At 52.1% G+C, this 16,535-nt stretch overlaps 1 protein-coding gene across 1 annotated transcript in view; it reads left to right on the plus strand.

Moving 5' to 3' along the window:
• The first annotated feature begins 7,218 nt into the window (after window positions 1–7,218).
• LOC122381275 overlaps window positions 7,219–16,535 on the plus strand; it is a 78,032-nt gene continuing 68,715 nt past the window's right edge. The window contains exon 1 of the mRNA XM_043365265.1: window positions 7,219–7,504. Within this exon, the coding sequence (XP_043221200.1) occupies window positions 7,266–7,504 (239 nt within the window). The 5' untranslated portion in view covers window positions 7,219–7,265. The remainder of the gene's footprint in view (window positions 7,505–16,535) is intronic.

Consider the following 16,535-nt stretch of genomic DNA (forward strand, 5'->3'; position numbering starts at 1 on the left):
GTAGGTTAGCCGTTCCACGTCGGTGAGATCAGCGCGGTCGTGCACCAGCGCTTTGAAGAGGGCTATCCACCGCGGCCACTCGATGGCAGAGCCGCCGAACTTCTCCAGCGTAATGCGCGGCAGATGCGGGACCGCTCGGTTGTCGTCACTGGACGGGCGCTGCAGACGCATTGCAGGTGGAGGCACAGCGCTGACGGGAGCCGTATCCACTGGTGGCACGTGTAGCTGAGACTGAGTCAGCCACTGTCGGGTGCGCGTGACCGACTCGTCCGTCTGTCGAGACACGCATACCTGCACCGGTGGCTCTGTTGCAACCACCGGGAGGCCGGCGACGGATGGTGCAGCGTAAGAACGAGCGAGCTGCGAACCCCGCTCCTCCTGCTCCAGCAGCTCCAACTCCAGCTGGCGACATTCTGCTTCATCCTTCGCCGCCTGAGCTTCCAGCGCTGCCTGCGCCTCCGCCTGCTCCGCCTGCCGCCGGGCCTGCTCCGCCTGCGCCTCCGCCTGACGCCGGGCCTGCTCCGCCTGTCGTCGGGCCTGCTCCGCGTCCGCCTCCGCCAGACGCCGGGCCAGCTCAGCCTTGGCGGCGGCGGCGCGCTGGGCCTGTTCCGCCTGGAGCTGGCTAAGTGCAGCCCGGCGGCGGGCTTCACTGAGACCGGAGGACGCCGTGCTGAAGCTCGCCTCGCTCCTCGTGTGATACGAGCTTCGGCGGCTTTGATGTGATTTCGCATCACTGGCATGTCGTGACCGCTTGTCAGACATTGTACTCACAGTTCACAACACCGCGTCGTCACTGTAAATCCATCACACTAGTTCACTGATATCCGGCCCGGAGGACCAGAATGTTCGTGGGAATCGTACAGTTTACCCGTTCGATACGGAAATGCTCGTGCGTCACTCGTGATCGTTCACTCGTTTTCGTACTCGTTCTCTCTCGTCACCCGGAGGACCATAAAGTTATTGTTCATATATGAAAAGTCTATTCTTGAATGAAACGGAAACGGTTAAAATGCACAAAATACGGCGGTCACAAATGCGGTTCACTGAATCGTTCTCGTAGGGCCACGTCGGCCGCGTCGTACGTAAGGCCACGTCGGCCACGTCGTGCACCGGGCCGTCGCGCACCGGTGGAGTCCCGTCGAAGACTGTCAGGCCCCCGTCCCGTCTCAGCCCTCGTGGTACGCACAACACGTGGGCATGAGAACCAGGACAGGGGCCAGATGACACATATGTGAGCGGCGTGGCGCGGCGGACCGACCGCCGCGCTCCGAGCGCCGGCCGTCTTTGCGAAGATATCAAAATGCCTATTTGCTCGCTAACAATCACTAACATATTTCTTTTTTTCTACGATGTAAAACGAGCTATGCGCAAATAATTGCAATTTCTTTTAAAGTTTTTGTGTTGTACCTACTGTATCGGCAATTCAATTCGCCTCTGCAGACTTGAGCACGTTATCAAATCTGACAGACCCAGCGTTCGCTCAGTGTGCGCTCGTGGCGTTCGACCGCCGCCCGGAAGCCGCCCGATGTCCGATGCCTTCCCTCCGAACCCAGGAGCGCCGTCACGCGCGACCGACAAAACAGGCGGTCCATCGGCCGGCCTGGGAAAGGACGAATACTTCCGGCGGCCGGGGTGCTTAGAAGCCACACATGTGGGACAACCGGGGCTTGCGTGTGGCGACTGAGCTACAGTGACTGAGGCTACGGTCTGCGGTCATGAAATTTGTGACGTCATGAATCTTGTTATGAGACAACGTGTTAGTGTGTGTCACGTTTGGGAAATGGAATCTCTTTTTTATTCTTCAATTTCATCAGTTTTTAAAGTCACCTTATTTTTGCTGCTCTTTTCTGTGCGCGCTGCGAGCGCCGTCTCGACTTGCGACGCGGGGTCCGCTTTCACTGCTGAGCACTCCCTGGAGTCTCGTTGATGGAATTTGGCCCGACGACGGTCCACAAACCACGGGGCGACCCTCCCGACCTGCGCCCGGGGCGGGTCTAAACAGCGAACGCTGCGATAGTAATGTCACCGAGGCAGCGCTTAGAATTTCACTTAGCTGCTTTTAGAATGATATGATGTTTGTTTGCAACGAGAGGAAAATGGAGTTAAATGTATCTAACGCCTCGCATCACACACAATACACAGAGTTCCCGACTCTGCTCTCCATTATAAATAAACCATGGCAAGCAGGCATAAAGAGTGTTATCTGCACCAAAGCTTTTGACTTAGGGCTCTGCAGACAGTGTTTTATGTCCCTGTCTGCGTAATCCTTTCATGTTCTTTCTGTGCCAGTCGAAACAGTCACATCGCCCGACCTCGTTTCGCCGCAGTTCCCTCGTGGTGAACTCTCTCCATCCTCACTGGTCTTCCTGCCTTCAGCAGCGGCATCTCACCGCCGCCATCGAGGATACTTTCCGAGGTCATCATTTCCTCTGACCCAGTGCGTGGCCTAGACTGAGTCGAAATCACGCGCAGGGTCACAGACCGGGGCACCGGCGGGGTCACCGACTGGGGTCATAGACCGTCGCTTTCCGGAGTGGCGGAGGAAGTCAACGACCACGCCTGCCTCCCATCCGCTGAAAGTGGTGCCCTAGAAGCCGGCGGGAGGGTGCCGCCGCCGGCCCGCCCCTCGCCGCCGCTGCTGACACCAGATCCAGGTCGATAGAGGTGGCCATTAGGACAGTGACCGGCTGTGCTCGCCCCGAGCACTGATGGTGTATCGGCACCGGCGCGGGCGGTGATGGGTTTGAGTGGTCGTCAGAGGCCGGGGTGGGCGGACTGGAGTTGTGCTAGGTAGTGGCTGCGGGCGGATGGAATCTCCAACTGTTGGTTCGAGTTGTGCTAGGTAGTGGGAATCTCTAGCTTTTGGTGGGATAGAACTGTGTGCTGTTCAAGAAATATGATCCCGCATTCGGCCCATTTATGTGAATGTCCGTAGAAATTTAGAAATGATCTTGGTATTGGTGTGTTAGTCTTGAAGCAAATAAACTGTCATATTCACTTCCTAATTAAATGCAGTTTATCATCCTTATAGGGTGCATTTTTGTGGCTTATCTATCTCAACATAGCTGTGGAATGCACCATAGCACAAATATTTAGTAATGATCCTCAGTTGGTCATCTATATTACTATTTGAGGAGGGTGCGTCTGTCCGTTACCGAGGTCCCGACTTGGTGGTGCTTTGCGTGGACTACAGGCCAGACCATTGCACCTAGCGCGGTAAAATTTGCACAACTCATAGATCAAGGATGCGCGACGTGCCTTTGAGGGGTCTGGGCTCGATCGGATTGATAGGGAGCGCGTGGCGCGTGCTCAAAAAGTGCAAATTCGCGTCATAGACTTTACATGTATAAATCGGCATGCGAAATCGGGCGAAAACGGCTAATTTTGGCCGACACGGGTCCAGTTCCCGTGCAATATCATGGTGACCAGGGGTCCGACCGGCACGGGGAAAACAGCATCGTGTACAGAATTGAACGGGCTATTGAATGGTGTGCAATGCAGAGGATAGCACGCGCCACGTGCACCGGAGAGGGCACTTTTATTAGAAAAATTGCGGTTTTTGAGGGATTTTGGAATTAATTTTATTTTTAGGTGACCGTTAAATGGAGCGAGTTGAATCAACGCCTATTTGCAAGAGAAAGGTACCGCCTCTCATATAAAAATTGTGAAAAGCTGATTGATCCAAATCAAGGTGGTGCAAATCACAGGAGAAAATGGTGTTTGTCAATTTTGTGCCACTTTATTAATCACACGGGATTTGCTGCATAACCTGATACCTTTGGCAATTGAATATGGTACCATTGGATAGAGCATTCAATTCTGTCCAATATTCACTCTTCATTTTTGCATAATTAGCAACAGTATCCTTAAAAATGTAAATGTTCCAAACCATTACATTGTCATTTTTAGCGAAATTCATCGATGGCCCTCAAAAGACTTCACGCCAGTTTTCGAATCATTCTTAAGTAGAACGCATGATAATACGACACGGGCACCTCGATGCGATGTATCTTTTTGTTTTATTACAAAATGCTTGGCCGTCAAAAAGCAATCGAACGAAATGGATGCCAACCAAATCGACAGAGATCAACCCAATACCCACGGGTCAAAAATAACCCTTCTTTGCGTTGCGGAGCACGCGGGTAACCCTAGTCTATATTACTATTTGAGGAGGGTGCGTCTGTCCGTTACCGAGGTCCCGACTTGGTGGTGCTTTGCGTGGACTACAGGCCAGACCGTTGCACCTAGCCCGGTGAAATTTGCACAACTTATAGATCAAGGATGCGCGACGTGCCTTTGAGGGGTCTCAGCTCGATCAGATTGATAGGGAGCGCGTGGTGCGTGCTCAAAAAGTGCAAATTCGCGTCATAGATTTTACATGTATAAATCGGCGTGCGAAATCGGGCGAAAACGGCTAATTTTGGCCGACACGGGTCCAGTTCCCGTGCAATATCTTGGTGACCAGGGGTCCGACCGGCACGGGGAAAACAGCATCGTGTACAGAATTGAACGGGCTATTGAATGGTGTGCAATGCAGAGGATAGCACGCGCCACGTGCACCGGAGAGGGCATTTTATTTGAAAAATTGCGGTTTTTGAGGGATTTTGGAATTAATTTTATTTTTAGGTGACCGTTAAATGGAGCGAGTTGAATGAACGCCTATTTGCAAGAGAAAGGTACCGCCTCTCATATAAAAATTGTGAAAAGCTGATTGATCCAAATCAAGGTGGTGCAAATCACAGGAGAAAATGGTGTTTGTCAATTTTGTGCCACTTTATTAATCACACGGGGTTTGCTGCATAACCTGATACCTTTGGCAATTGAATATGGTATCATTGGATAGAGCATTCAATTCTGTCCTATATTCACTCTTCATTTTTGCATGATGAGCAACAATATTCTAAAAAAATGCAAATGTTTCAAACCACTACATAGTCATTTTTACCGAAATTAATCGATGGTCCTCAAAAGACTTCACGCCAGTTTCCGAATCATTCTTAAGTAGAACGCATGATAATACTACACGGGCACCTCGATGCGATGTATCTTTTTTGTTTTATTACAAAATGCTTGGCCGTCAAAAAGCAATCGAACGAAATGGATGCCAACCAAATCGATACAGACCAACCCAATATCCACGGGTCAAAAACAACCCTTCTTCGCGTTGCGGAGCACGCGGGTAACCCTAGTTTCCAACTATTTCCATTTCCAAGGCATTTTAGGGCATTACAACAGTTTACCTCGTGCCAAGTGTTGGCGATGCCACGCGCGCCGGCCACGCCTGTTGCTAATAGGTCAGTGGTGGCTCCGGGCGTACCGTCAGCACTCACCGGCCGCCGTCTGACCGGGCCAAACGGCGAGAGCGACAGTGGCTGTGACCGCAGAGCGGTGGGAACGGGAACACGAGCACGCGCCGCCCACCCGCCGCCGCCGCCGCCGCCGGCGACCGTCCGACGCTGGCCCAGTCACCGCGCTCGTCATCGCATGTCTGCGTGCATTGTTGACTGCGCACTCCCGACGCCGTCTGTGGTAGACCCGGAGGGCGTTCAGTGCAGCGGAAAACAGCACCAAAGTTGGCCGTGCCTGCGCCGCAACTGTCGCTATTGCGCCGCCCGCCAACTGGGGCTTGCCGCGAGCTGTCTCCCAGACCGTCGTCGAGGCGCCGACGGTCGTCTTGGCTCGCCTGTTTTGCCCGAGGGAAGTAGTGCCCGAGAGCTGGAGAGCGCTTCGGCTAAATTAATTGCGGGGTTGGTGGGGCCGCCGGATTGGCAAACAGTCGACGGTAGAAGTGGGATGGCGCCGAGGCGGGAGGTGCAGGTGCTCACGTTCGCAGCGAGTGGCTTTGGTGATTAGATGAGGTGGGGCTGGGGAGGGGGGGGGGGGGCTGTTTTCAACTGGTGGCAACTGTAGCAACTGGTGAAACAGCGGCGGTGACGATACTGAAGTACGAATCCGAGCAGCATCGCAGCCTTTCCCCCAAATAAATGCGTCTTTTTGCCCTGAAAATTCACAGAAATAAAACCAGATAACAGAGTTTTTTCTTCCGTATTTTTTTCAGCATTTCAGACGACTCCATTAAGATTGAATTTCAGAAGCCACTTCCGAAGCTTACCTAAGAGTTTGTGATTGCTGAACACCCCATCGCAACCGCCAAGCCTTTCCAGTATCTCTCGCTCGCGTTACATGCAACTTTTCCGCGGTGTGAGCTGAGCAGGCTCTAGCCCACTGCACACGCGACCGTTGCCTGGGCTTCTGGCGGTTTATGCTCACAAGCACGCCGGTGGGACCTGTTCCGGGTAGCACGTTAATGCAGGTAGCTAATGACGGCCGCACGGCTGGCAGGGTGGAGGCTGTAAACAGCTCTCGGTGGTCTGAGCGTCACGCTTCCATCCGCGACTCTCCGGCAAAGCGGAGAGCATGTGTGCTGGTGCGTCCTCCGCTGTAAGAGATTGATGAATTAAGTAGTTTCATTCTCGTTATAAATGCTACTGAGACTTGAATGTTGAGATGAGAGCTGGTGCGTTCTTTATCTGTGAGTCGCATCTGATGAAAACAAAACAAAACAAACTTATCAAGGCTCAATGGTATCAAACATCTCACGGCTCTGCCGATTACATGCAAATTGCAATGCGCAAGCGTCGGACCAAATCTGGCAAATCCCTACACCCAAATTACCGAGAAGCACTGTAAGCGCTAATCCTGTGAGTGGAGTGTTGACTGGCGGTCATGTTCAGTTAATCCATCTTGAATGTTTCCATCAGGCCGACACGCTAAGCTTGGCTGAGCCGGTTATTAGTTTCCGGGCTTAGACAGAGACGTATGACCGGAAAATTTCCGTCTAATGAGGTGAATTACAGGCGGATGACAGCCTCGCAGAGCGGCATTTAACTCGTTGATGCCAAATTTCCTTTGGACGGGTGAGCCCTGTACTGAACTGAGCCGTTTCTGACGCCGTTTATCACAATATTTTTCTGATTGCAATGAATTGGCCAATAGACGTTCTCCGAATGCTGACGGAAATTGCCAGTAGGACTGATTGATGCCTCGGTGCTTCTAATAAATAAATTCAGAAGTTGCCGTCTCATATCGGCATCAGAGGCTGCTTTTCATGATGATGCAGCATTTCTGAGCTCCAGCGTATTCCGCAGCTCCGTCTGCCGCCTGTGACTGTGAGTCCCCACCTCTCGGCTCCATCTCTAACCCTGACCTCTCTTCCCCAGGTGTGTGCCATGTGACGGCCAGCGGCGGGGCCAGTCGGGCACACCATGTTCCTGAACCCGTGGTACGCCAACCTGGGGCCGTCGGGCGGCGAGCCGGCCGTGCCGTCCGCCTCTCCGAGCACCTCAGAGACAGACTCACCGCGCAGCGAGCGTCGCGCCGCGCTCGGTTCGCCCCGTCTGGAGCGACGACCGCCGGCGGCACCTCCCTCGCCGCGGCCCGGCCTCCGCCTGCGGCCCGGCTGGACCGTGCACACAGCAGACGACGGCAGGATCTTCTACTGCAAGTGAGTCGGGAGGGGAAGGGAGGGGGAGGATGTGGCCAGTGTCCGAGCGCACGCACGCTGCACAGCTGGTCTTATGTGAAGCTCCCTTGGTTCCGGATGATTGCTCACATGCTCACATATTTCCTTCAGCGTTTTTACCGGCATGTACCGACAACTACGCATCGCTGGGCGTCATTGCAGGGTTTACCCTTGAGGTCATGTGATTTGTTAGTGAATGTAGTAACCTTACGGGGAGGAAGTCTATCACAACTTTTAAATCGATATTTCGAGCTGGAAAGCGGTAAAAGTTAAAACCGCTCTGACCTCTGGCCAAATAGGTACTGGCTGCTAATCGTGCGATTCTGTTGCTATGGTTTAACACTTTCCTAAATGATGTAAGCGCTGAGATAGCCGCAAAGAGTGGCAGGCGTAATGCGAACGAGGATGGTTGGAGCTTGAATTCAATAAAAGCCATTCCTCTACTCCTTTGCAGACTATACCTGTGGACGTTTCACTGTTGCGCCGGGTATCTCGGCACCTCACCAAAAGTGGCTGTCACGCTACCAGGCCTTTTCCGGCTCACCGGCTCACCGGCGGCATATGGCCCGCTCGGTCCGACCAGCTTCCATCCGCGCTGCCGCCGCTGTCAAGGGCGCCGGCTGACCCGACGTGACCGCGCGGCTCCCTCCCTCAAACACCCGGTGCCGCACCTGGCCTGCACAAAGGCCCGGTGCCGTGCGGGCCGTGCGGCGGCATTGGCGCGGCAGCGGCGCTCGGCTGTGTACAGCTGCTGCGTCATGCATGCCGCGGTCATGACGGCGCGCCGCGATTGGCACCGCAGCGTCACGGACGGCAACAGATGGGCCGCCGGCTGTGTTTGTGACCGCGCTGACACGCGCTGACCTTTGGGCAGGGGACACCTGTGACAGTGCATTGTTATGATTGTTATGATGGCACTATGGCCCGCAGCCTTCTGTCATATCGCGAACAGTAGGTAATTACATCTACAGAACCATACGTCAATGCGCCGCACCCACTAATCATTGCATTTCCCAGCTCATCACAGGCACAGTACCTACTACACGACGTCTTACAAACTCACTCCACCACTGACCTATCATTCCATGCCTCCCTACCTGCGGCACGTGAGCAGCTCTTGTCGATCATTACCACTCTCTCTGTACAAACATCCCCACCGTGGGATTCCCTATACGTGCCAGCGCTGTCTCAGCAGTGGCTCGATCTGCCCTGTCGCTACGATCCTCGACTGCTGGACTCTCCGACCTGTCTATCGATCGCTCTGGCGCCGGCAGGAGACGATTGTGATCGGTCTGAACAGCGAACTGCCGCTTCAAAGAGTGGGGACGCGTAGAGGTGGGAGTGGTGTAGGCTTTGACGTTAAGGGCAGTTGAGTGGAGAGTTGCCTAATGCTTAGGAATAATGAGCTTCGGCTACACTGTATATTTGTAGGCTTTTAGCCAAAGTAAGCGTGTTTTTAGTGCGAGTTTCGGGTGTTGTAATCATTCGTAATTTATCAGGAATTCTGACTCATCTACTTCCTTTCTGATCTTCTTTTAAATAGACTTCAAACATGGTAGACATTTTAAAAGAAGTGCATAATTAAGGGAAATTTTTCTGTCTAAAATATATACGAGGCCTGATCAAAAAGTATCCGACCTTTGTCCCCAGACAATAAACGCGAATGCTTACAGAGTTCGAACTGTATTCCCACTCAAAGTACGCCCCTTGCGACTCTACACACTTAGCCCAGTTGCCCTTCCATTGCTGGAAGCACTGTGAGAAGTCACTTTTCGCGATCGCCAACAGGGCCATTGTCGCATTCGTCTTGGTCCCCTCTGTGTCCTGAAATCTGGTGCCTTTCAGCGGCATTTTCAAGTGGGGGAACAGCCAGAAGTCACATGGGGCCATATCAGGTGAGTGTGGGGCCGGCCGCACCTGCGTGATGCCATGCTTGGCCAGAAACTCCTGTACGAGATGGGCTGAGTGGGCTGGCGCTTTGTCATGGTGAAGCTGCCAGTCCTGCGTCGCCCACAACGCCGGTCTCTTACGCCGCACCGCGTCCCGCAGACGACGCAGAACTTCGAGATAGTATTGTTTGTTGATCGTCTGACCTTCTGGAGCATACTCATGATGAACAACACCCTGATCGTCACCGTCGTCAACACCAATTTCAGGAATTCTGCTCGTCGAGGGCCTGCCAGGCCGCATGTCGCTCTCTACTGAACCTCGACCGTTCTTGAAGCGGTTGTACCAGAACTTGATTAAGGTAACGCCCATCGCTTCATCGCCGAATGTCAGCTAAACTTTTCTGATAGTGTCGGACTGCGTTTCCCCAAGTTTCTGACAAAATTTGAAGCAATATCTTTGCTCATTTCTTTCGGTCATCTTGACGCTGGGAGGAAATGCGACGACCGAGCAGTAGGCACGTGCATACAAGCAACGCTGGAAAGTGACTGAGCTGGACGTGGACGCTGAGAACACGTGTGTACGTGCACAACGATTAAGGCAGCATCCACACAGGGTATCATACACCTGAGCCTAATGGCCTTCGAGCAATCCAATGGGGTCGGATACTTTTTGATCAGGCCTCGTACACTTCCATCAACAAAGCAGCCGGCAAAAATCAGATAATTCGGTGAGAGTTCGCTTTCCGCGGGCGCGCTCTTTCAGACACGAAGCTCCACGGACGGTGACTCCGTCGGAGACAAGTCTAAAAGCTGATAACACATAATATTTGTCAGTCGTCAGATGCTCTGAAATGAATCGGAATGACAGTGGAAGCTGCGGGCTTTTGTTGGTTTGCTAGAAGTTTGCTGGGTGTTGCTTTTCTAGTTATCAGACGATGGGAAGACGCCTGACTGAACACGGCGAACGCTTATTTGCGAACAAAGTGAGCTGAGGGAAGAATGCGTTCAAGAAGCCGTCTACGACTGCGTCTCATTGGTCAATAACTACAAATCCAGAATACATTCAGCTGTATTCCCGATTCCACCATACTTTGAATCTGCTCCCATCGTCCTCCGAATCCGCTTCCATCGTCCTCCAAATCCTCTACCGTCGTCCTCTGAATCCGCTCCCATCGTCCCCGGAATCCGCTCCCATCGTCCTCTGAATCCGTTCTCACCCGACTATCTCCCGATGGCCGGCTCCGATGGCCAGACCGAAGCTCTTTATGGTCTGGTAACGGCGCCTCAAACGACCAACCACCACGCGCAACTGCCTCGTGACCATCATAACGTCCCTCTGCTGTGCGGCCATGGGGAGGAGTGGCTCCAAACTGCTGCTCGGGCCATCAGAAGCGCATGCCGGCGCTATAAATACCCTGCACGACAGTGTCCGCGTCGCCCGAGACGTGCAGCGATTGTATCGGCGCTCGACACACCAGTGTTCGTCCTTGTCAAAGTTTGGAAATTGTGACCGATCGACAACTCCTCCGAGGGCCGGCAAGTTGTCCAAGTGCATCTGTAGCTGGCGGACGCCGGCCGACAGTGAGTCACGTGCCGTATGGCTCGTTGAGGGATTCGAGTGGTGATCGTTCCAATCGTGATGGGCTGGATGATCAGCGGCTGCGATTGGCCTGGTTTGACAGTGTGACAGCCGACCGGGGACAGCCGATGATGGGGCAGTTTCTCCGTTACATGCTGGCAGATGGACTGACACTTGTATATGATATCTCTGAAAATAATTGAGACTTTTGTCTAAGAAAGTTCCTAAATCAAGGCGTTTTTTTTTTATTTTACAAATAAATGGCCTCCCGATTGAAAGTCAAAATTTACTCTGAACCAACTCGAGCAAAGTGTAAAGGGTCTGATGATTCCACATGGTTTGTTGGTTTTGGTTTCATAAATAGTGACATGTTTGGTTCTGACGAGTGTAGCTACTCCGTCTAGGCGCGTCTTTCATCCACCGTTGCGTGGACGCAGCGTTCCCCGCCACCCGCACTCCGTAATGAGTGTGATTTCTCCTCATTTGCCGGGCGCCGCTCGGCAGGCCGCGCTAATTTATGCTTATTTTGTTATCCGACATCTTTTGGATGTGGCGGCGCCAGCTGAGGAAATGCGCAACACGGAAAGGAAGGCGCCATGGCCCAGCAGCTCGGAATAAAGATAGATACATGTAGGAATTATCCTGATCTGCGTGACGTTCTTAAATATTCCAACATTATGTAGATTTCAGATTAGGCCCCAAGATGAAGAGCTCCAGATCGAGTCGAGAGGCTTTTTAAAACGTTTTATTCTAATTTCTTCATCTCTTGAATTGGAATATTTGATTTTAAGAAATGATTGGATTAAAAAGGGCTACCTATTTAATTTACTTAAGTTGCAAAATTATTTGCATTTTGAAGCAATCACATCACTCTTCCCGTAAGTACAATATGTGTGAGAGGCATTCGTGCTGTGGCAGAGGCCGTGCTACACGCGATGTTTTCATTTGTTACACCTCGTTAGCCATTGGTCAGTGAGAATACTCACCCCCTGTCAACCAGATCACCTCCATGCATACGCCATTCAGCCGCCGACAATTTGCCGTCGAGCACATACCAGCCTGTGTGTTGTGGTGTAATGCACGTGTGATAACTGTCGGGCTGGCATATGACAAGTGACGTCACTGGGTCAATGAGTCCGACCCCTCTGACACCTCCGGTGGTCCAATATTCCGCCAGTGTCACCCTACCCTGTCCGTGGCGTGACCGTGCAAATGAGGCTCGCTGTCCGTTCGCTGAAGCCTATTTCGGCTGGCAGGACGCCTTGTCCGCCGGTCGGTATAGTCAGTGGACAGGAAGCTGTTATTCTAAGTTTTGGCTGAATGCTTCTTTTTTCTTTAGCTGGCGATGTATTATTCAAAAGAAGATTTCCAATATGATTGATAACAAATTTGTCTTTTGCTGATGCATGTCAATTGTCACAAAAATTGTGAATTGATATAGGCCCATGCGAATGCTAATACCAGCCTGGTAAATGCACGTCATTCGTAAAACATGGGAAAACATTGCGCTATTCATTTAAAATTAAAAATAGATGTCGTGAATTAGACATTAACAAGTATTCATCAACTGAAAACAAACAAATATTTTTGTTGCTGTCCCCTCCCTCCGTGACTCGGCCAGGCTGGTCTCGATGGGTCTGACCCAGCCCTTTCTGATACTTGGCCGATCCGCTTGGTCGCCTGAGCACGGTGCTCTCTCAGTGCTCTCTTGGTGCTCACTCGGAGCTCACTCGGACCTCGCCGGGTCTCGGTCTCAGAGATCAGACTCGCTCTCTCGGACTCGGACTCACCTCGCCCGGCGGGGTCAGCCGAGCGCGACCGAAGCTTCATCAGCGCCGAGACGCTTTGATTAGCCGCGAATCGTTACTGGGTGTCGCCGACGCCGACGCCGCCGGCCGTTTCTCAGCTGTCGGTACCGACGGGGGTTCCGAGCGGGAGGGGTAGGGGGTATCTTTGACACCTATCTCCAGTGCAGACTCTCGGCACGGGACGGTGACCTGTAAGGACCATTCGTTGAGACGGTGCGACCGTTATTGAGCGCAGCGAACGGAAGCGGTGAGATGCGTTGAGCCGATGAGACAGGTGAAAAGCTGGCGGAAGTGATGCAATTGTGGCTAGGCGCATCGACAGGTCATCGACCCGACGAATGAGAAGGGGTGCTCATATCCCCGGAGAAATTGAATAAAGTATCTGCGAGGTGTATCAATATTCGGGCCACGTGCGGTGAAGCGCCACTCGTCGGCCGGCTATCGGACCTCTGTCCGCTGGGGCTGGAGTGCTTCAGGCGATAGTCTGAGGGCTGTAGAAGTGGCCATCCAGCCGGCTCATGGGAGTGTGGAGCAGCCGCTCTGGGGAATATATTCAGCCCGTCTGCTGGGGAAGTCGGCACGGCCCCGCCGCTTCTCCGAGAGATTTATGAGGTGATTGTGAACAGCGTCCGGAAGCTGGCAATGATCGAGCTGCGAGGCGGGCGTGTGCTTAGGGTTTCAATCGGACGTCCGCAAAGCTTATTATATCAGGGAGATACTGCTCATTTGCATGGTTTAAATCGTGGTACTGATCATTCCGTTGTGTCATTTTATTGTAGGTATCTATCAAGACGTTATGCCTTATCGATGGATTTTGCTTGACGGTCAGCTGAAAGAGTGAACATGGTAATTCTTTTGACGTAACTTTTGTAAATCAGATTTTTTAATGTCTTGATAGATATCAATTGTTATTTTGCGTACGCCACTCCCGGCAGGCATACCATTTCTTACACACACAGGATGTCACGACCAGCCGCCCCTGTCCAGTTCCATTTCATCCCACCTCCACCCCGACCGAAAAAGTGGTCAGGGCGTGGGGATTCTGTTCTAGGAGCCGTTGTCCCCTATCCAGCTCCATTCCATCCAGCCTTTGCTGCTCCGACCGGAGAAGCGTTCAGAGTGTGGGGATACGGTTCTGGGAGCCAGTGACGTCACTCGGCGTCGTCCAATTAGCACCCGCCGTTTTCTGGGCCGTATCGCGGCTCTTGGAGGGCCTCTCGGAGCAGGCAGCGGTAATTACATATGACCGCTGACATGTTATACCGGCCGTACACGCCCCGTGAAATGGTGTGGTCATGACGGGTGAGACCGTGAACGCTGATATGGGATGGGGTCAAGAGGTAGGGGAAGTTGGGGCAATGCCGGAGTTGGGGCAAAGCCGAAATTCGAGATATTTCGAAAACCGTAAGACATGGATGCCACCTGTCAGTGATGCTCTGAAGCTTAAGTGACTACAATTATCGCATGTTTGTTACGAGTCGTCATTCGGAATACTTCGACTGTGAGGGCGCCAAGAGCGTTTTCAAGGTACGTTTCCCTTGTACTACATGCGCCTTTGAAGCTGCATTTTTTGCTCATTATGCTACCGTTTGTCTGGCCAATTCGGTCAAGTAATCTTTAGCATGTCTTTGCATAAGTGTGCTGCCTATTTGAAATTTATACAGCACGTTGAAAAGTTATGGGCCTGCAAATGAAAGTATGGCTGGCTGGGGTAATGCCGAAAACGTGCGATTACGCACGTGTTAAAAGCACGCTACGTGGACTTTACTGCTGTAGCATAGCAACGCGTATTTTTAGTCACACAAATTACACTTTCAACCGACACAACGGCCTGTTACCTATAAGGAATGATTTACCTGGCATTTTCTTATTATATCACACAATTATAACTTCCAGTGTGCACCGCGTCCTCAAGCTCTTGAAACGTGTGTCAGCTTTGATGAATTCTGGATAAAGTTTGAGATAAAATGGCAAAACATCAATGTCGGGATTCCCCGTAGATCATTTCTCCCATTTTCGGCTTTCCCCGCAGTCCGGGGCAACGCCGAAAAAGTCACTTCTTTGATATTTTTAGTTTGTGCGCTTAACGGTATGCGAATTCATCAAATGCGCCTGGTATGTTTGAAAGGCAAAAGACTGGCCTCTCGAATGACGCCAACACGAATAGCGTATGTTGTCTACCTTGCGTGCTACGGGCGTCAGAAAAAAGTCTTCGGCGTTCCCCCAACTTCCCCTACGGGATGAAGACTTGTGGATTGTTAGAAATTTGACGGAAAATTTATAACCAAACAGCAGCCACCTTGAAAGAAAGTGGTACAATCTAAACACAATTAATAAAACAATATATGTCAGTGTGCCCCCTTCCTGCCAAGAAATGGTCCGCTATGTGATGCATTGTTATTTTCTTGAATGTTACCTACGTTTCTGAGCATGGACAAGCGGGGTTGCTGGCTTCGCCTTTTATTAATGTGTTTAAACACTCAACCACTAAACCGAAGAAAATGTCAACGCGTCTGGATTGTTAAACCACTGCTGGTTGTACGCCCTGTTCACCGCCGCTCAACGCCTAAGACGCGAAGACGGCACATGACGGCACTAAGCCAAACTTGCTAGCCCTGCTCCTAGATGGCGCTAGTAGTGAACGCCTGAAGTTAGGCTGTGCCGCCTGACACTGGCCTAGTAGCGGCTGGCTCTAAAACTAAATGACAGCCAGCAACGATGCTCGACATCAAGTCCTAAGTTTTTACTGGGTTTGCTGAAACGTTAGTACGAAGTAACTGGACGGGCAGGCGAGCCTGCCCGTCCAGTTACTTCGTACTGATGCTCGACATCAGTTGGTCGCTGTAGATGATGTTTCTGTCACTTTAACGACTGATGTTACTGTGCACTTTTCATTTACGATTTCTAAGAAATAAACGAACATATTATAGCGACATATCATATTAACGTGTCGACGAGCTAGTGCGGGGACTCTTATTTCATACATCCGTGTTGGTACTGCAACGCCACCTGCTGCGTAGAGCACATCCTATATCATCTCATCAGTCAATAGGTACACTCTGGGATAGGCGAAACGACTATGCCAGAACATTGTACTCTTGTCGCTCTTGTCGACCCCAGCTTGGTGATCATACGCGCTACGGTTATAACTACCACTTCAGCTGATTGGAGCAGTCGACTCCGTGCCATAGCCTACCCATGCACCCTATCTGTCGGAGCCGGACAATCTACGTTCAACTGCATGTGATCTGGCCGGCGCACGTGGCAGAGAGCCAGCCATACGAGCTTCCTTCGGCGGCCGGTGGCGGCGAGGGTCGTTCGGGGACTCGTATCTCCATCACGCTGCAACAACGCGCCTCAGGGGCGCGATAGCCCCAGGCTATCGCCGGCGGTATGACGAACGCCGTCCGCTATCACCGCGTGTAGGGGGGGGGGGGCTCTCCAGGGGGACAGGGGGGTCCGACCGAACCCGACACCCACCGGACCCTGGAGGCGGCGCGATAGAGACGGGATGGCGAGTGGTCGGTGACGCTTTTAGGCTGATTAATTTGAACTGAAAGGAAATGTTGCAGAGTTGCGTATGGTGATGCGCAACTGATGCGCGTTGCGTATGGTGCAATACCACAAATGCTGGACTTTTTGGGCTTCTATGCAATATTTTTGAGGGGGCACGTAGGATAAAAAACGACTAGTTTCACTTTAAATGCGATGTTAATTTTTACTACGTTTTGGTGTGG

Source organism: Amphibalanus amphitrite, unplaced genomic scaffold (genome assembly GCF_019059575.1).
Source record: "Amphibalanus amphitrite isolate SeventyFive unplaced genomic scaffold, NRLGWU_Aamphi_draft 000117F_arrow, whole genome shotgun sequence".
NCBI lineage: Eukaryota > Metazoa > Arthropoda > Thecostraca > Balanomorpha > Balanidae > Amphibalanus > Amphibalanus amphitrite.